The 19,879-nt window shown below is 59.9% G+C and overlaps 3 protein-coding genes across 4 annotated transcripts; 2 read left to right on the top strand and 1 right to left on the bottom strand.

Annotated features, from left to right (window-relative positions):
• Window positions 1-94: 94 nt before the first annotated feature.
• FBXL15 (F-box and leucine rich repeat protein 15) lies at window positions 95-3,128 on the bottom strand. Its single transcript, XM_022568932.3, has 4 exons — window positions 2,103-3,128; window positions 1,776-1,929; window positions 924-1,429; window positions 95-426 (listed from the first exon to the last, which is right to left on the bottom strand). Exons 1-4 carry the CDS (start codon window positions 2,153-2,155, stop codon window positions 237-239), a joined length of 903 nt encoding a protein of 300 aa, XP_022424640.1. The 5' UTR covers window positions 2,156-3,128; the 3' UTR covers window positions 95-236.
• On the top strand, window positions 1,394-19,860 carry PSD (pleckstrin and Sec7 domain containing). Of its 2 annotated transcripts, none has more exons than XM_089897303.1 (17): window positions 1,394-2,614; window positions 5,898-6,636; window positions 6,911-7,013; window positions 7,506-7,866; window positions 8,619-9,053; window positions 10,247-10,441; window positions 10,608-10,688; window positions 10,895-11,007; window positions 11,641-11,699; window positions 11,808-11,897; window positions 15,745-15,788; window positions 17,248-17,438; window positions 17,523-17,593; window positions 17,702-17,859; window positions 18,019-18,163; window positions 18,425-18,568; window positions 19,056-19,860. In XM_089897303.1, the coding sequence occupies exons 1-17, from the start codon at window positions 2,559-2,561 to the stop codon at window positions 19,284-19,286; spliced, it is 3,216 nt and encodes a 1,071-aa protein (XP_089753429.1). In that variant the 5' UTR covers window positions 1,394-2,558; the 3' UTR covers window positions 19,287-19,860. The 2 variants fall into 2 exon arrangements, with proteins under 2 accessions (XP_089753429.1, XP_022424628.1); XM_022568920.3 differs by lacking the exon at window positions 1,394-2,614 and adding an exon at window positions 4,467-4,632 and having other exon boundaries at window positions 5,900-6,636.
• LOC149747310 (uncharacterized) lies at window positions 12,380-15,738 on the top strand. The gene is made up of 3 exons (XM_089898409.1): window positions 12,380-12,425; window positions 13,516-13,934; window positions 14,643-15,738. Exons 1-3 carry the CDS (start codon window positions 12,380-12,382, stop codon window positions 15,075-15,077), a joined length of 900 nt encoding a protein of 299 aa, XP_089754535.1. The 3' UTR covers window positions 15,078-15,738.
• Window positions 19,861-19,879: the final 19 nt, after the last annotated feature.

Raw genomic sequence — 19,879 nt, 5'->3', positions numbered from 1 at the left:
TTCTGGTCATTTCACAGCTGGGGTGCTGGAGTACTGTGTCTGTCTCTCCCAGCCTCACATCCCCTATCTCCAACAGGGCAGCAGCTCCAGGCAAGAAGGGGTAAAAAGCTCTTTATTTGAAGCTCCAGGGTAGGGCAGGGCACTGGCCTCTCAGGCTTGGCCCCCACAGTTCAGTTTCCCTACGGTTCACAGTGAGGCCCCGCCACACAGTCCAGCTGTGCCCATCGGCAGGCGGGTCAGACCTGCAGGTTGACAAAGGGTGCAAAGCCTGCCATGTCCTGTAGCAGCACCAGGGCCTGATGAAGCGGAGGCTCCACATCGATGTCCACGCCGCGCTTCCGCAAACGGCTTAGGCTGGGCTCGGCCACATGGTGGCAGTGCCGCACCCGCAGCGAGCGCAGCGCGGGGCAGTACTCGGCCAGCGTCCTGGGGGAGGAGCCGGGTGAGGTGAGGGGCATGAAGCCGCTACACCCACGGTGGGGGAGCCGGCAAAGCCCCTGTCTCCCTCCAGTTCGGGGTATACTTCTTCCCTCCGTACAGAAGGGAGGAGACCCGGTTTGGGGTCATGCATTTAATGCGTCCAGTGAACCGGAGACTTCCTGTCTCTGAAACAGGGAACCTGCTTCTCAGCTGTGCCCAGGATTGCAAGGTTTTCCCCTTGTTGAAGAACAGCCAGAAATCTGACTTTTGTACTCTGTATGTGGAATCTCCCAATGTGTAAATACTGGTTCAAAAAAGTTTTTAAACTGTGGGCTCTCTGGCCTAGGCATTCCTAGAGGCCCTTCCTGTTCAGAATGGGGGTACCGTGGTAGCAGGAAGATACAGAAACCCCAGTTCTGCCTTTCGACAACTACAGCCCGCCCCGACCCCCAGAGGCTAATTGATTGCCCTCCTCCCATCCCACCGACCCCAGGCCCAGGCACCTGACACCGTCGCTTCCAACCCGGAGGCAGCCGGTTAGGTCGAGGTGCTGGAGTTCCGGGCAGTTGCGAGCCAACTCCTGGACGGCGACGTCCCCCACATTGGCGTTGACCGCCAGCGAGAGGCTGCGAAGGCCTGCGCCGCGCCTCTGTGCCAGGTACACGATGGCTTCATCCTTGAGCTGTCGGCAGGCGGTGAGGTCCAGCTCCTCAAGGGCCGGACAGCGGTCAGCGAGGCCGCGCAGCGCCAGCCCATCTACCCAGTCACAGTGCGCGAGCGAAAGGCGCTGCAGGCGGGGGCAGCCCTCGGCCAGCGCCCCCAGCGCGCGGCGGCTCAGTTGCCCGCAGCCGGCCAGCGCCACACTCCGCAGCTGGGGATTCCGCGCCAGCACCGGCACCAGATCCTCGTCCGACAGCCATTCGTGACACGGCGCCAGCGCCAGCTCCTGCAGCCCCTCGGCGTCCCGCAGCAACCAGGCCAATGCGGCCTGCGGGATCTGCGGACCCACCTACGGGCGGGGAAGCACCTCGACTCTCAGCTGGTTACGGGAGCGGACGCTGCCTACCCGTCCCTGAGGAGTGCTTTCCTGGCAGCAGGTCGCCCTCGGGGCTTGCCACCTGACCTCCCAAGAGAGACCCTACGCGCCCTCTGAGTTGATTCCCGGTACTCGCCCTTTGAGAGTACTTCTCGCTGGTTGGATCGCTTCCAGGTCATTCCTAGAGGCCCAAGGGGGATCCCAAAGGGTAGACAGCAGAGCTGGGGGCTGGAGGTTCAGGGCTGGGGACTGGAGGTTAGAGGCGGGGCTGGAGCCGGGGCGGGGGCAGAAGTGGGTGGGGCTCCGGCCCCAGGCTTACCTGAGCGGCGTCGAAGCGGCGCAGCCCGGCCAGGTGCAGCTGCACTAGCGCCCGGAAGGCCCGACTGACGCGCTGCAGCCGGAGCAGCTGGCGCAGCGGCACACGGCTCAGGACGTGTGGGAGCAGCACGTCTTCCCAGGGCAGGTCCAGGAGCCTGCGGGCAAAGGGGCGTTGGCGGCGGCGTCACCGGGTTGCTGTTACCTGCGAGTCCGCCTCCGTTATGCTCCTAAGCCCCGGCTCCTAAAAGCGACCCCCAGACCCGGCCCTGGTTCAGCTATCCTCCCCCAGGCCTTTTTTCCCTCTCTCGGCCCCTTCGGTGCTCGGTACCTGACGGCTCCGGGCTCTTGCTCCCCTCCGGACAGCTCCATTGGTGGCTCCATTGGCTGTCTACTGCGCGTGCGCAGTAAGGTCTTCTTGCTTTGGCCTGGAGCGGCCGCAGCGAACCCGCCTACTTTGGCTGTAGAGACAGACCGATTCAATCGAGTGCCGGCTCACTGAGGATCCTGTCTGAAAGTGTTCCGGATGGATCCCGAAACTGAAGGCGAAACAGGCCGGTGGTATAAAGTTAGACCTCGCCTTCTCCGCTACAGGGCTTGAGACCCGAGGCTGAAGAATGCGATGGTGCAGCAGAGACTGGCTTTTTTCGTTTTGGGCTAGTGGCCGCCTCAAAGTGAAGTGATGGGAGGAGCAGGCAAAGCCAAGCGTATAAGGGGCGGGGCCAGGACTGTTAAGGTTCTGGGCCTATTTTCTCTGCCCTCTGATCGCGTTTAGCGAGTTTGAAAAATGGGGAAAAATTGTCCAGGCTCTTATTGCCTGGCACGTAGTAGATGCCCAAGAATTGCTGAATGAATTGAATGGGGAAAGCTAGAATTTTTCTTCCTTCATCAAGCAAACTTGCCCAAACCTCCCATCCCTGGTTAATTGTGAAGTACAGAGCTATCCAACCCCTTCCACTCCCGGAAGATTTGTAACGGGTTTACACCTTGGAGGGAGAAATGTAGGGTCGAGAAGAAGGACTGTATCTCCAACTGGGTCCCTTTCCTTTACCCAGGAGGTCTAGGGTCCTGAGAAGAATAAGTGTTCAGGTCAGCCCGCGAGGAATACTGCTTATCGGTTGGCCTGGGGGTTTAGTTGTGGGGTCTGGGGCTGGGCCCGCCCTGGGGCAGTAATCCCCCCACACACACACAGAGCTCTGGGCTCAGACTCTGGGTTGCCCTCTCACTGCGTCCCCAGATCGTAGTTCAGAGTCTGCTCCAGGGAACCTCTGGAGCAGTGCTTTCCCCATCATCCATTGGCGGGGAGGATGTGAAGGAGGCCTAGGGCTACTGCTCTCCCAGATAGCTCCCATCCCCCCACCCCCACCCCGGCCCCAGCAGGGTTGCACTTTCCCGTCGTGCAACCGTTTCACCTGCCTCTTCATAACGAAAAATGCTTCCCATCCATTATCAGGGCTTCGGCATCTCTGCAAGGTGGGCATGTCTGTTCCGTCACTCCACTTTGAAGATGAAACCGAGGCCCTGGAGAGGCAGCACCTTGTCCGGGGTCAAGCGAGTCGGGATAAAGAACTCAGGCATCCTGGTTTTCCCAAAATCCCTTTCACACTCCTCCACCCTCCCCCACCCCACCCCCACTCCCATGATGCGAGAAGGGAGTAAACAGCAGCGGGGAAGGACCAAGGAGGGTCAGTTTGGGTGAGGGACTTGCTCCCTTTTCCTCCGCCTGCTTGGGGAAGGGTAGCTGGGAGGACAGATCTGTGCTAAGATAGAGTCAAGTGGGCGCGCACCACCTCGGGCCGCGCGCCTCCTCCCCATCCCAGCGTTGTTCCCGCTTCTGCGCCTGCGCAGTGTGACAAATCTGGCGCTGTCCCCTTCAGCACCACGCCGAGCCCGCACAGCCCCTCCCCGCGGTGAGCCCCGCGCACCCCCGCCCCGCAAGTTCTTGCGCCCCCTGACCACTCGAACAGACCCCTTCTTCCTTCCGAGGTCACCACTTGCCTGCCCTGGAGTTCCCAAGGAGAGCAGTTGTCCTAGTAACTTTAGCGGTGCTTTCTTAAAATAGCCGGGCCCGCTTCTACCTTGGCCAAGGACACAAGGGTTGCCTGTCTCCCACTTCCTCTAGTCCAGGCGTCATTCCGTCTAACCTCTTACCAGACGGGCAGGATGCCTAACTCAGGCAGCAAGGAAGTTCTTTTTGAAGTCTGACTAACATCCCTTCTGCTGCATCCTGGGCGAGTGGTCAGGGTTGTGTCTCCTGAGTCCTGGTCTTAGAACATCCGGAGGTTTTAAGGCAGTGCTCTCTAGATCTTTCTTCCATAAATTGATGGTCTTCTGGATTTAGGGGGCGGGTCCAGTCTACACCCGTACCGTGTGCTGGCGCGGCCGCGTGCTCGTGGGGGCGGGAGCGCATGTGGCATGTAACAGGTCATGTGGCAACCTCCTAGGGACACGCGTGGGGTCTGGAGCGGGACACGCGTGTGCAGCTGGGTCCTGCGTGCGGCTCGGGGTGGTGGACGAGAGGGACGTGGACACGATTGGGGTGGGTCATGTGAGGGTCTGAAGAACAAACCAGAGGTTCCATACGTCCTCCCCCTCCTCAGGGGCGGGTCTCAGGTTGGCGGGATTGCCCAGCGGGGACCTAGCGTCGAGAAGGGGGGCCAGCCTCCGGGGCTCAGGGCCCCGGGAAAGGGCGGGGTGGGGGGGAGGATTAGCTCTGAGCCGCGCGTAGGGGGGAAGGAGGGACTGAGAGGCGGGCGGGCCTGGAGCAAGCGGGAGCAAGCGGGAGTCGCGCTGCCTTCACAGCTGAGCTGGGCCCAGCCTCTCCCCTGCCTCTCCTCGGCCCCAGCTCCAGGCGAGCAGCGGTGAGTACTGAGGCGGCTCGAGTCCAGGGCTGCACTGGGGGTGCGCTGGGCCCCGATTGAGCTTCAGAAACCTGCCTGGCAGGGTTGCTGCTCCTGACCCTTGCCCCTACCCTGCATTGCCACCAGGGGACCTTTTACCCCTTTATGGTCCTTCCTGGGTTGGACAAGATCTGTCATACGCCTGGGGGGTGGGGGGAGAGATGGGGAGAGGGTCTGGTTCAGCCTTCACGCTGCCCCCCCCCAGAGACCAGTGACTAGTGGGGGTTGGGGGAGAGGGTGTATGTCCCTGTTTACGGATGTGTGTGAGGATGCATCTGTATGTGTGTGACTGTGACCAGTAAGTGTCTGTGAGTGTCTGATATGCCTGTGTCTCTATGTGCCTTGGAGAATGAGGGTCTGTGTGTATATTTGGGTATCTCTTTGTGTGTTCCTGTTTGATTGCAGTGTGTGTGTAAAACAAGCATGTGCCTTTCCATTACACACATATTTGTTATGACTGTGAGAGTGTATGAGGGTGTGTCTTTGAGCAATGTGTGTGTGTGCCTGTGTCTGTGTGTGCTGGAGGGTGTTGTCTATGAATGTGTTAGCTGTGTACTGATATTATTTGTCCTTATGTGTGTGTGTGCATGAGTATGTGTACCTGTATGGAGAACAAGAATGTCCCTTTCCCATTCAGCATGTATGTAGTAGAGGAGGAGCCTCTGTTCAGGCCTTTCTCTTCCCTTTCACCTATGCCTCTCAGCCCCTCATGTCCCTATATACCACCCCCATTCTTCCTCCCTCTCCTTCCAGGAGGCCTGAGTTCTCTCCCCCTGAGTGAGGGGCTTCTATAGAGAGACTGTGGAAGGTCCATGGCTGGACGATGATGATGGCTGGCTGATACTTCTGGTCCTGAGGGTGGGGTAGCAGTCTTCCCCTCCCCCACCAGAAGTAGTTCCAAAATGCCACAGGAACTCTGGGCTCACTCAACTTCTGAAATACCTTCCTCTCTCCTCCCAGGGTGGTGCTTAGAGCCCCCAGGCAGAAAGGAGAGGAGCCAGGGGCCCACTGGGGGTACAATTCTTTTCTCTTCAGGCTTCCATGGAAGTAGCCCCAGCAGGAAGACTGATCACCACCCCCAGGGGTGGGATCAATGATGCCATATTCCCGGCATGGGCTAGACCCCTGGTGCTCAGTGACCCCAGCCAGCTTTCCCTTCCCTGTCTCTGCTCTCCTGTCCACCCGACTCCCCGGCAGTTCACCCCCTCCTCCCCTTCCTCTCTTGCAGGCCTGTCTGAAGAGTATGCTGCGCCCTCACTCCCCACCTGGCCTGGCCATCCCTGCCCCCCCAGCCTGACCCCCGGCCCCAGCATGGCCCAGGGTGCCATGCGCTTCTGCTCGGAAGGCGACTGTGCCATCTCCCCGCCACGATGCCCACGCCGCTGGCTCCCCGAAGGCCCAGTGCCCCAGAGCCCCCCCGCCAGCATGTATGGTAGCACAGGCTCCCTACTACGGCGGGTGGCAGGTCCAAGTCCCCAAGGCCGGGAACTTGGACGTGTGACAGCACCCTGTACACCCCTGCGTGGCCCCCCTTCACCCCGTGTTGCTCCCTCACCCTGGGCACCCTCTTCACCCACTGGGCAGCCCCCACCAGGGGCCCGGAGCTCTGTGGTCATATTCCGCTTTGTGGAGAAGGCCAGCGTGAGGCCACTGAATGGGCTACCTGCTCCCGGAGGCTTGAGTCGGAGCTGGGACCTGGGTGGGGTCTCTCCTCCCAGTCCCACCCCAGCCCTTGGTCCTGGCTCCAACCGAAAGTTGCGGCTAGAAGCATCCACATCAGACCCACTCCCAGCTGGAGGAGGCTCAGCTCTGCCTGGCAGCCAGGGCCTTTTACACGGGCCACCAGCTCAACCTCAGGTTGGAGCAGACGGCCTTTACTCCTCTCTCCCCAATGGGCTGGGGGGACCCTCTGAGCACCTGGCCACATTATTCCGAGGACCTGCTGACACTGGACTCCTTAACCAGGTATGTGATCTCCCTTGGGCTCCCTGGAACCCCAGAGACCCAGCAAAGGCCAAGGCTTGTCTTCTTGGTGGTCTTGGGCCTATCAGCTGTTCACTCTGAATCCTTCAATCTGTGCTAAATCTGCCTCTTTCTTGCCCTCTTTGTTTGTCCTTATGTCTCTGCACCTCTGTCCCTGTATGTTTTTCGTTCTGTGTTTCTGTCCCATGTTCTTGTGTCTTTGTGTGTCTGGCTTTATCTCTGGGTGCCTGTGTCTATGTCTCCCTCCTTGGCTTAGGGGGACACCTGGTCCTCACCCAGAGAAGTCTCCTCTCATGCCCAGAGAATCGCTCGAGCCAAATGGGAATTCTTCTATGGCTCTTTGGACTCCCCCAGCTCAGGTAAGGCCTGGGACTGAGACAAGGGGAACAGGACAGGGCCTTTTCCACAGCAGCCATGGCGGGCTAGGGAGCCTTCCTTTAAACCTCCCCCTATTCTTTCCTGGGCTTCTGAGTCAGCTAATGCCTCTCTAGGCCTCAGTCTATCCATCTGTGTTATGATAGGGGGTTGGGGGATGGCAGCTAGGTTGGGCACTTGGAGGAAGCTGGGTAGTGGAGGGAGGGGATGGCAGGATGTCAAGGGTCATTCCTTGGAGTAGAAAAGAGGCTGGTCTTCCTCAGGCCCCTCAAAGCTGTTTGATAAGAACTTGATTTGAAATGAGCTCCACTGGCACCAGGAACAAGCTGAGTTTGTAGCAGGAGGAATGGCGGCTAGACAGTGAAAGAACTTCCTGCCAGTTTGAGGCAGTGGGGGAGAGTTCCTTCTGAGAACAGAATCAGGACAGGGAGCTGACCTGAATAACCTCCTGACCAGGATGCCTGTGCACACTGCAGGTGCTAAGCCCCCAGAGCAGGCCCCCCCATCTCCACCTGGGGTGGGCTCAGGGCAGGGCTCTGGGGTGGCTGTGGGGCGAGCAACCAAGTACTCCGAGACGGACCTGGACACAGTGCCCCTGAGGTGCTACCGCGAGACCGACATCGATGAGGTGCTGGCTGAGCGGGAAGAGGCTGACTCGGCCATCGAGAGTCAGCCCAGCTCTGAGGGCCCGCCTGGCACTGCCCGCCCACCTGCCCCACGTCCCGGCCCATGCCTTGGCCCTCGTTCCAGCCTGGGCAGTGGCAATGAGGATGAGGATGAGGCAGGTGGGGAAGAGGATGTGGACGACGAGGTGTTTGAGGCCTCAGAAGGGGCCCGGTGAGTGGGGGAGTGGGAGAGGAAAGTGGCTTGCTCCTTCCCACTGGCCCAGAGCCAGAGTTGGGCTCAAAGGGATGGGAATAGAGACAAGGGTGGGGCCAGGAATGTCAGGACAAAGCGGTGTGCTGACGGGGCGCTGTAGCACTCGGGATTCCGGACAGAGGCCTGCGGCCTGGCAGGGTGCGGGGGGGGGGGGGGGGGGGGGGGACCCATCAGCAAGAGCCCAGGAGGGTAGGGGCAGCCAGGATAGAGGAAGAAAGGTGTTCTAATGAGGGCCAGGGGCAGAGTGACAGGCTGAGGTCAAAATCAAGCCTGGGGGCCCGGGAGCATCAGGCTAGATCCTGGATCCCGGCAGGAGAACGTGGAGTGTAGGGGCCTTCCTCTCTGTCTCACACCCCATTGCAGCCTGGAACCTCATCTTCTTTTCCTAAGATGTTGCCAGAAATAGAAATGGGATGGCAGAAGGAGAGAGGATCAGGGAGAAGGAGGAGAAAGGGAGATTAACAGGGAGTGAGAGAGAAAGGGGATTGGGTGTTGGGTATGGGTAGGGCTGGGGTGCTCCAGGGTCACTAAATAGCTTGGCAAACCTGTGGTGGGGACCCCATACTCGGGTGGCTCTTTTCGGGGGCTGGGAGCCTGTAGAAAGGGGATGATAATCCCCTTCACAGAGTCGGTATGAAAGTTCAATGAAATGCTACCTGAGAGCTGTCCTGTAGGCCCCTGATCAGAGATTCTCCTCCCCACCCCTGCAGGCCAGGCACCCGAATGCCTCACTCCGGGCCTCTCAAGTCGCCCCTGCCCTTTCTACCTGGGACCAGCCCCTTGGCTGATGGGCCCGACTCTTTCAGTTGTGTGTTTGAAGCCATCTTGGAGTCACACCGGGCCAAGGGCACCTCCTACACCAGCCTCGCCTCGCTGGAGGCCCTGGCCTCACCTGGCCCAACCCAGAGCCCCTTCTTCACCTTTGAGCTGCCTCCCCAGCCCCCTGCCCCCAGGCCTGACCCACCTGCTTCTGCCCCACTTGCCCCTCTCGAACCGGATTCTGGTACCAGCTCTGCTGCTGATGGGCCTTGGACACAGAGAGGGGAGGAAGAGGAGGCAGAGGCCAAGCAGGCCCCAAGGAGGGAGCCCCCTAGTCCCTGCCGCTCAGAAGACAGCTACGGGCTGGGGGCAGCTCCCCTGGGCAGGTGAGTGATTCCTTTGGGTCCTCAGACTTGAGGCCCCAGGGCCCCAGGGCCCCAGGAACAGTTGCTCTAAGGGACAGAGCCTGAGTGTGAAGATGTAGTTTATATTCTTGACCCCTGATAGGAGTGGTTAGGGGATACAGATGTGTTTTCTCATTTGGAGGACTACTTCCATTGGCTGTGAGTGGGAGCCCCTCACAGCCTGCAGCCTTGGTCTCAGATCCAGTGACTTGCGAAACCATGGTTTAGGATTGAAGGGTCCCTAGAGGACACCCTCCTCTTTCTCTAGAAGGGCCCTTCCCTCCCCAGACAGAGCCCTAACCTGCTTAGAATTCTTCTGATCTTACCCTCAGTCAGCCTGGAGGTTTCTCCCAAAGATGCAGCCACCAGCTTCTTTTGCTTCCCTCCCATGTCACCTCCCCCCTCCAATCTAGAGTCTCTCACCCTTCTCCAGGAAGTCCTTTCACCAGTCTAACCTTTCTGCTCTCCCCTCTGCCAGCTACCCTCTCAGTCACTGAAGCCATGGCAACAGGAGGGGGTGGCCAGGGAGACGGTTGCCTAGCAACTAGGAGTTTCCGGCCTCTGTCTCTGGGGTGACAGGTGGCTTTGTGAGTAGAGCAGCTGGGGTGGGAAAGGAAGGCAGAAGGAGACAGGGGATGAGGAATTCACTCTGACCCCCAATACCCTCTACCCCAGAGCCTACTTCTTTGAGGGTGTAAGAGAAGGACTGGAGGAGGCTCCTCTCCCTAAAAGGCGGGAAGAGGAAAGACATAGGAGCAGGAAAGTGTCCCTGCTGCCCTCACATCTTTGTCTGACCCTCCACTGTTCCTCCCTAGCAGTCCATCTATCCTATCTTTGCCCATAGCCTCAGACACAGAAGACTCTGTCCTGAGTAGGTCCAGTGTGGGAATGGGGAATCTATGTCTAATAGCAAACTTAGGGAGCTTTGGGGAAAGCAGCCAGAACTCCCAAAGCAGCAACCTGGATGTGGGTTAGATTTGAGGCAGGACTTCCACACAGAGGTGGTAATGATGGAGTAGGCTGAAGGAAGGAATCTCCTTCTCTGGAGAAAAGAAAAATGCCTTCCCCATGTCCCAATCTTCCCTTCTCTGTCTACTGGGTCTGGAGGCAGAGGAAGGATCTGGATGGCCCCCGAGGGCTTGCCCCACCTCTGAGCTGGTGTTCTACCCTGGCAGTGAACCGCCCCTGAGCCAGCTCGTGTCTGATTCGGACTCAGAGCTGGACAGCACAGAGCGCCTGGCCCTGGGAAGCACAGACACCTTGTCTAATGGGCAGAAAGCAGACCTGGAGGCTGCGCAGCGCCTAGCTAAGAGGCTGTACCGACTAGACGGCTTCAGGAAGGCGGATGTGGCCCGGCACCTGGGCAAGAAGTAAAGGCACTGGGCTGGGATTGAGAATGGGGGGAGAAGGAATGCATCCTGTGGGCAGCACCTCCACATCCCCTGTATCTAATACCCCCAGGTCTCTAGGTAAACCCCACCTGGCCCCTTGACACTTCCCCTTGAGACTCCACCTGTCTCTCTGCCCTGCCCACAGCAATGACTTCAGCAAACTTGTGGCTGGAGAGTACCTGAAGTTCTTTGTCTTCACGGGCATGACTCTGGACCAAGCTCTCAGGTGGGTGTCCAGCCCTTTGAGGGCAGCGCCTACTCTCCAGGCCTGGTGCGCAGGGCCTCAGTTATGCCTCCTCTGAGCCCCGTGACTCCCCTAAACTGCCCTGAAGTCACCCTTTCCCAAGCTGTCTGGGCATGGCCAAGAGCCAGGGCTGCCTGGTAAGGGGACCTTGGGTAGAGGTGACATGTCCCCTCTTCCCACCTCCCCAGGGTGTTTCTGAAGGAGCTGGCCTTAATGGGTGAGACCCAGGAACGGGAGCGCGTGCTGGCCCACTTCTCCCAGAGATACTTCCAGTGCAATCCTGGAGCCCTGTCCTCAGAGGGTGAGGAGGCCCGGGGCAGGGCATTCCTGGCTGGTCACTGAGGCAGATGGGCACATCTGTGCAAAGCAGCATGAGTGTGTGTGCAGAAGTACCCGAATGCATGAGCTTGCAGGCATGCAAGCATTCATGTATGTATGCAGACAGTACTGGCACGGCTGCACAGATGTGGAACTGTGCATGTGGGCAGGTATAGTGCTAGGTAGGGTCTAGTGTGTGTTGTGAAGAGGCACGTGGCAGGTGTGTTTGCATGCCGTTGTTTGCATACATGTGCAAGACAGTGCTTGGCCTGAGTAGGGATTCTATTTGGTCTGCGTAACTGTGTGGGGCCCAATGGCTTGCATAGACACAGAGGCATGTTGGTGTTGGGGGCAAGCAGTGGGCTGCCCCCAGAACCTTAGGGAGTTAGGTAGGGTGACCTAAGAAGAGGGAGAGGTCCCATCTGAGGGATTTACTGGAAGAGAGAGGTCTTTGCTCTGGAGGGGTTTGCTAATGGGGTCGGGGACTTAACAAAAGTGTGGTTGTGAGCCAAAGGGGTTCCTGAAAGGGGGCAGGGGATGAACTGGAAGATTGAGGAAGATAGATGTGGAAGAGTCCCTGCGAGGTGGCCAAGGCTGAATGTCAATTCTCTCCTAGACGGTGCGCACACGCTGACCTGCGCCCTCATGCTACTCAATACGGATCTCCACGGCCACGTGAGTAGGGGGGCTGGCGGGAGGGAGCCCGGAGCACCCCGTCCAGGCCCTCAAGGCCTGGGAGGCGAAGGACTCCCCAAGCTCAGAGGCCTCTGTGCCCTCCATTAGAACATCGGGAAGCGCATGACCTGCGGAGACTTCATTGGTAACCTGGAGGGCCTCAACGAAGGCGGCGACTTCCCCAGAGAGCTGCTCAAGGTGGGGGGTGGGGCGGGGCGGGGCAGAGGTCGTTGGAGGGGAGGGACAGGGGACCTGTCAGCAGGCCTCCGAGGGAGGGGCGGGGAGGGGCCTGCCACCACACAGTTCCCGCTGTGGAAGCCTGAGCTCTAGTGACTCAGCCTGGGGAGCGCCCCCTCCCCCAGCCCCCACAAGACTGGCTTTCCCGGAACATGCGCACTCGCAGTCCCAGCGCGCAGCGGGGGGGGGGGGGGGCGGGGGGGGCGGGGAAAACAGTTCTCGAAAACACGTGACCAGCAGACCCTGGACCCTGTATTTTGGCTTCGTTAGCGCCCCTCCTTAAGTGTTCACTGAGGAAAGGGGTGGGGTGTGTGTGTGTGGGTCTCTGCAAGGGCGGTGGGGCGCGCATAGGTACACCACTTCCCTCCCCGCGCCCAGCCCCCGCCCCACGGTGTACGGCCACAAAGGCCTCTCTGGTACCGCTGCACTGGAGGGACCCGGAGATGGGGGCCCTGAGAGGGACAAAGGCTTTCCGGGGTCCTGAAGCCAGTTAGCACCAAGCTGGGACTACACACTGCGCTTCTGGCTCCTTAGTGGGCAGGCCCCGCGCCCAGGCGCCAGGTCCTGAGGGGTTAGCTACACTGGAGCGGGTAGGATGGGAGGAGGAGGGGGGTGGCCTGGTCCTTGGCTTCAGTCCTCTTCCAGATCGGGTGGCGTTTTATCTGAGAAGGCCTGCACTCCCTTGAAACCCCCAGAGTTGTCAAAGGGGTCTCCCGGCCACCGCATACATGTGACAGCACTGGAGTGTCCTGGGGCGTGTCTGTGAACGTGGGGTATGTTGAGCTTCTGAGTTTGGGAACGTATCTTGAGTGGGGCCGTCCACTGTGAGCTGGGGGGGCGTCAGTGAGTTGGGGTGTATGCTGACTTGTATATGTGATTTAGGGTCTGTGAATCATAGGGCTTTGACTTGCAGTGTGTTTGTGCTTTAGGGCTTATGATTTAGAGTGTGTTGGGATGTAGGTTGGGTGTTTGTGTGTGTTGGGGTGTATATCTACGAATTGACTATCTGGTTTATGACAGGTGTCCATGAGTAGGGGGTGTATGTCTGTGAGTTAATGACTGTAAAATTTGAGGTGTACCTCTGAATTTGTAGTGTCTGTGAGTTGAGGTGAATGTGTATTGGTGCATCTGGTTAGTTGGGGTGTATGTAAAGTGGGGTGTTTGAAGGTGATTATATACTCGGGCATTTGAAGTATCTGCGGGTCGGTGAGCTGGGTAATTCCACGGCTGTCTCCATCCCGCGCCGCTGTCTCTAGCCTCGTGGCCCCTCCTGGCTCTGTAAAAAAGGGCCTCCAGGAGGCGTTCCGACCTTTCTCCTCACCACCGCACCCTGACGAGACAGGAGAGCGCTCCAGACCCTACAGGGACAGCCCATCTCACAGCCCTAACCTCCCAGCACCCCTAGAAAAGGCCACCGCGCCGCCCCCCCACCGGCCCTCCCAGGCGCCTCCCCCGTGACGGCGCGCGGCGGGCCCTCCTCTCGGTCGGACGCCTCCATTTTGCGCCGTCCCCGCCCCTCGCCCTCGCCCTCCCCTCTCCGTCGGCGCCCACCCCCCCACCCGCTCTCGCCGAGCTGCAGAGCAGACAGCGTCGTCGCCGCCGCCGCCGCCGCCGCCGCCGCCGCCGCCGCCGCCGCCGAGCGCTCCGTGCGTCGGTGGGAGCCGGGCCGGGCTCGGGCCGGGCCGGGCCGGGCTGCTCGCGCCGGCTGTCGGGGGAGCCGTCCGCGGGCCGTCCGGGCCGTCCGCGGCGGAGGCCGGACGGCGGCATGGCCGGGGGCCGCGGCGCGCCGGCCGGGCCAGCATGATCGGTGTCAACAGCATCCACAGCAGCGCCGGGCGGCTGCGCTCGCGCTCGCTGTGCTCCGTGCGCTACGGGCGCACCCACCGCGGCGCGGAGACCCTGTGCTACGGCTGGCCGCAGCGCTCGCGCAGTCTCAAGCCCGTGCTCTACACCGACCTGGTGGTCAGCCGCCTGCAGAGCCGCAAGAAGAAAAAGGCGGTGAGGGCGGTGGGGCCGCGGCCCACGCCAGGCTGGGGGACGACCGAGGGGGTTGCTGAGGGCGGCACGCGACTGAGGGGGCGGCTTGAGGGAGGCGCCGAAGGCATCGCAAGCCGAGGGGGGAGCCCGACACGGACAGAGCCCACGGGTAGCCAGGGGTGGGCATGGGGTGGGGGTAGGGCAGAGACCCTCGGATCAAGTTGGGGATCGCAGACCAAAGGGTCTTTGGACCTTCTAGATGAGAGCATGAGACGGAGCTCACCTGTGGGGTTTAGGAATTTTCGAAGGAAGACGTTGTGGGCCAAAGGAAGTGCCGAGAGGGGCAGGGGATGAACTGCAGGGGTGGAGACAAGGACCACAGGTTGGCTTTCGGTGGCCACTTCACATCCTGGCCCGAGAGTTGGAGTGTGAGGGCTCAGCGTCTGCGCCTTGCTGAGTTTGGTCGGGGTGGTGCTGGGAGGGCTGAGTATGCACCTGACTGGGTTGTGCTGTGTATGCATCTGACTGGGTTGTGCTGTGGGGTGGAGGTCGTGGTGTACCTGCCCCTGGCCAGGGTGTGCCCATGTGGGGTGCTTGGCAAGCCTTGTGGTTGGGTATAGCAGTGGACAGTGAAAGAGTCAGAGACCGTGTTGTGTGGGCAGTGGGGGGCTGTGTCCCATCTTGGAGAAGGTGCCGACGTCACCACTGCATCCAACTCCTCGCACGCAGGCATCACACGCCACACGCTTAGCCGCATGTGCTGGGGACACACCCACTCACGGACAGGCTGGTGGAAGCGCCCCCACAGTGGGAGCCACTGGTGTGAACCCACGTTGCAGGCTACTCCCAAGAAGAGGGGTCCCCTATGCCACTACTGGAACCCATCCTCTCCTCCGACCACCCCAAGGCCCCTGCAGGTCCCCCAGGCCAACTGTACAGAGGCAAGTGACTGGTTCGGGAATTCACAGGGAGTTTGGAGTGTGTAGGGTTTGGAAGCTAAAACTATTGTCTTTTAGACTAGTGTCCACTCTGCAGGAACATGAAGTATGTGCGTGGGCAGGGGGCTGGATCACTCTGGCATTTGGCTTGGTGGGGCTCTCTGGGTTGGGCGAAGATCTCAGCTTGCACTGGGGCTGGGAGCCATGGGAGTGTGTTCTCTGTTAGCCAAGGAGGGAGGTGACAGGGAGAGTCCTGTTCCTGGGCCTCAGTTTCCCCATATGCCCTGTGTGGGTTTATCCTGTCGAAATAGGCCAAAACACATGGTTGGGGAAAGGAGAGCTTCTTAGGCTGCGCTTTTCCATTCCTTCTAGGGCTGTGCTTCCCCCACCCAGGTTCTGAATAGGATGACTCTTAACAATAACAACAACAGCAAAGATAAGAGCAGTTGCTATTTATTACACATAAACTGTACGCCAGGATGTCCTGTGTTAGTTGCTTGCCCTATGGTAAACACGTGGTACTTGGACTTCCCTGGCCGTCCAGTGGTTAAGAGATCCCAGTGCAGGGGTGTGGGTTCTATCCCTGGTCAGGGACCTGAGATCCTGCATGCTGCGTGGCGTGGCCAAAAAAAAAAAATAAAACGACCACGTGGTGCTACGTTTGTTCTTCCCATGGAGACTTGTCCAAAGTCATGCAGCTCAAGTGGCAAACCTGGGCCTGGGTCCTAGTACCTTGTTCTAGAGCCTGTCAGTCATTACACCCTACTGCCCATCCCCACCCCCAGTTCTGTCTCCTCCCCCAAACTTGGAGGGAGGGCTCTGAGCTCTGGCATTGGTGCACCTCCCCCCCAGGATTGACCCCCCACCCCCTTGGTTTGTTCCTCCCTCTGCAGGCCTTGTACAGCTCCATCAAGAATGAAAAGTTGCAGTGGGCCATGTGAGTCCTGGGGCGTGTGAGGGGCTGGGATGGGATGTCGGGAAGGGGCTGCCTGGAGAGGTCCAGAGCACTGAGATGGGCTGAGTGAATCCTGGGGCTGTGGAGCCGGGGAGGCGGGTGAGAGCACGAGAGGCAGTGAGGCTGCCTCACTTCCTTTTTTGGAGGTGCCCGCCTGGACGTGGGGTTCTGTGTCTTGTCTCTAGCTGGGTTGTTATGACAAGCTGGGTTGGGGTGGGTAGCCATTGTCAGCTGGCCTGGGATGAGGGTGCTGAAACAAATGGGGGGAGGTCTCTTGGCACCCAAGTGGGAAAGTAGAAGTCTCTGGAAGTAGGGCCCCCGACCAGTAGAGGGAGAGCCTCCTCCTGGGTCCTAGGGAGCCCAGAGTGTCACAGAATTGTCTACTCTTGGCAGCCCCAGTGGAAACAGAAAGACTCAGAGTTAAGTCTTGGAAGAGTCTAGTCTGAGGGAGGAGGTCTAGTTTTAGTCGAGTCCCCCAGTCTGAGGTAGAGCCCTCATCTAAACAGTCAATAGATCACTCCTACTTGCTGGTATCTGCTGAGAGTCCAGTCACTGCTCAGTTTAGCTGGGAGCTCCCAGTCTGCAGGAGAGAAGACCTCAGAGGAGGCAAAGCTCAGGACTGGGGTACAGGGGGGATCAGGGAAAGCTTCTGTGAGCATTGGTCTCGGGGCAAGCCTTGACGGAGAGGAAGCATTGTTTGGGGAGAGAAGGAGGGAAGTTGGCATTTGGGAGGCCAATGTGTGGTGGCTGAAACGAGTGTGGGGTGAGGAGACCAAGAGGAGGCAGGCTAGCTGGAATGGAGAGTGGCAGGAGAGAGACAGTGTTGGTGAGGATGTAGTGTAGGCTCCAGGTGGAAGGCAGTAGGGAGCTACTGCAGGTTCTTGATGAGGGAGTGACAAAATAGAATCAGATTCTTTAGCTGATAGCTGACAGAGTTTGCAGACCAGGAGGTACTAGGAAGCTCCTTCTGCCACCATTTAGCCAACAAGCTACGAGTAAAGCCTGGTGCTGGGTGTGGTTGAGAGGCTGATTCAGACATGTGTCTGCTCTGGTGGAGAAGGGAGTGAGGGGGGTGTGTGTGTGTGTGTGTGTGTGTGTGTGTGCAGAAATGGAGAGGATGGGGCTGCGTACACGTGAGGGGAGGAAGGGACAGACGTGGTCCTACCCTTGGGAACTCTAATCTGGGGGCAGAGACATGCTGCCTCGAGGACCCCTGATCTGAGTGGGGAGGTACAGCTACACCCTGGTGCAACCCGGTCTGAGGCCGGAAATGTGGCTCCAGGAGCCTTGGGCTGAGGGGAGCCACGCCCTATGAGAGGGGCAGTCCCCCCAGCCCCTTCTTCACAGACACTGGAGGAGCTTTCCTGGGTGGCAGAGGCCGGGCCTGAAGGGGGGGTCGTGGCTACACGGCCAGCCCCCTCTGAGGTGATCACACCTGCAGAGACGAGGAGGAGCTGAGACGCTCTCTGTCTGAGTTGGCCGACCCCAACCCCAAGGTCATCAAGAGAGTCAGCGGGGGCAGTGGCAGCGGCTCCAGCCCTTTCCTGGACCTGACTCCCGAGCCCGGGGCCGCAGTCTACAAGCACGGGGCCTTGGTGCGAAAGGTGCACGCAGACCCTGACTGCAGGAAGAGTACGTGGCCAGGTGGGGAGGCCTGGGGGATGGATGGGAGTGGGCCTGTCTCAGTCCCCTGTGACTTGTCTTCCTTCCCCCCAGCACCTCGGGGCAAGCGGGGCTGGAAGAACTTCCACGGGATCCTCAAGGGCATGATCCTCTACCTGCAGAAGGTACGGGGGCCAGCTCAAGGGGCTGGGGCTGAGCTGGCTCAGGGGAGGGAGTAGGGGCGGGTCGAGCTGGGCTGGGACTGCAGCCAGGACGAGATGGGCACCCCACAGGAGGAGTACCAGCCTGGGGAGGCCCCGTCGGAGGCTGAGCTGAAGAACGCCATCAGCATCCACCACGCACTGGCCACGCGTGCCAGTGACTACAGCAAGAGGCCCCACGTCTTCTACTTGCGCACCGCTGACTGGCGGGTCTTCCTCTTCCAGGCTCCGTGAGTGCCCTCCTCCTGCCCATCCCAGACCCCTTCACTCCACTCCCAGCTTGCTCCCATCCCTTGTCCCTGGATTGCCTCATTCCTTCTCAGGCCAGGACTGGCATCCCTGGATGGAACCCTGGGCCCAGGTCCCAGATGGCTGTGCTGTCTCCCCAGGAGCCTGGAGCAGATGCAGTCCTGGATCACTCGCATCAATGTGGTGGCTGCTATGTTCTCCGCACCCCCCTTCCCAGCTGCTGTCAGTTCCCAGAAGAAGTTCAGCCGCCCTCTGCTGCCCAGTGCTGCCACCCGCCTCCCCCAGGTACCCCCAGCTTTGTCCACCTGGTGCCAGTGGGACGGAGTGAGGCAGGCCTAGGCCGACTGCACTCCAGGCCACTGTGTATGATACATGTAGATGTCCAGTGCACCAGGACATGGGCCATAGGGGGGCGTGCAGAGGCTGAAATACTGTTGGTTAACCCATACATGGTGCTTTGTTCATCCAAAGGATGGGGCACCTTTTCTAAAAACTTGCACAAAGGCACTGTCTCTGCCAGAGTGACCATGCTCCCCCGGCCTCTAGGAGGAGCAGATGCGGACCCACGAGGCCAAGCTGAAGGCCATGGCAAGTGAGTTGCGGCAGCACCGGGCTGCCCATCTGGGCAAGAAGGCCCGGGGCAAGGAGGCTGAGGAACAGCGGCAGAAGGAGGCCTATCTGGAGTTTGAGGTGAGCCTCCCGGCCCGGGCAACTCTGTGGCTCCTTGCTCCACCGGTGGGACCTCTGTGTCCCCATACAGAGGCTCAGACTAGTGATTCATGGCATGGACTCTAAGAGTGGGACTAGCTAAGTGACCCTGGGCAGACTGCTTAATCCCTCTGAGCCGCAGTTTCCTCTTCTGTGGGACAGGGACAGCGTTCCATCCCCACTAGGGAAATAAAAGGAGATGATGTCTCTTACGTGCTCAGTTTTGCCAACTCTGGTAAAGGCTCAAGAAACATTAGCTGTTACAGTTGACAGTCTAGAGAGAGCCCAGAGAAGGTCACCAAACTACCCAGGGATCATGTCGCAGTCAGTCCTTGGGGGCTTTTGGGGCTTCAGAGGTAGGCAAGAACATGGCATCTCCTAGCCTTCTTTGGCATTCCCTCCCTGCTGCAGACGGGGGTGGGCTGGGCAGACGGCGGACAGCAGGCTCATCCCTGCCCCTCTGCCTCAGAAATCTCGCTATGGCACATATGCAGCGCTGCTTCGGGTCAAGCTGAAGGCGGGCAGTGAAGAGCTGGATGCGGTAGAGGCAGCACTGGCCCAAGCCGGGAGCACGGAAGACGGACTCCCCCCTCCTCACTCCAGTCCCTCCTCGCAGCCCAACACCTCCAGCCAGCCCCGGGCTCAGTGTCCTGGCCCAGAGTCTCGCGCAGGGGCAGGCAGTGGGCGGTGGAAGCCCTGAGTTGAGGGTGGGAGTGGGGCGGAGCGGGTGGTGCCCACCAGGCACCTGCATGACAGGGCCCTGCCTGAGCCCGGGCCGGCCTCGGGCCACCTGGGAGGGCCCCTCGGTCCAGGGCCTGACCGCGCCGGACGCGGTGTCCGGGGCAGGGCAGGGCTAGGGCACGGGCCTCAGGAGCCTTAGGCTAAGGGCCCCTCCGAGACCCCCTTTTTGTGATAATGTTTTGCACTTTTTCGTACAGGGGACTGGGACGGGAGGGGCCAGGGTCCCTAGACTTTTGATGCTTTTTTTTGTGTGTGGGGGAGACCTGACGTTTCTGCTGAGACACCCCACCCCTGACACCAGCAATCGCCCTCCACCCTGGGGCCTGGCTCAGACAGAAGCCAGGAGTTGGGGCTGAGCTGGTTTTCCCTCCCTCTTCCATGAGGGCTCACCCGCTCTTTCCAGAGGTGGCGGAAGGGTGTCCATGCTGAGGCCCTATGCACAGGCCGGGGGCAGCATGGCCTTGCTTTCCCTCCTTCAGTGGGCCCTGCCCTTTGTATAGCCTCCACCTCCATTAAAACTGCTCTAGACTTGCTGGCTGGGCCTCCTCCTCT

Source organism: Delphinapterus leucas, chromosome 16 (assembly GCF_059928025.1).
Source record: "Delphinapterus leucas isolate spDelLeu-1000000601 "Yukka" chromosome 16, BTC_Dleu_Yukka2, whole genome shotgun sequence".
Lineage (NCBI taxonomy): Eukaryota > Metazoa > Chordata > Mammalia > Artiodactyla > Monodontidae > Delphinapterus > Delphinapterus leucas.
Note: the sequence above shows the minus strand (reverse complement) of the source record. Positions and strands in the feature narration are given on the sequence as shown.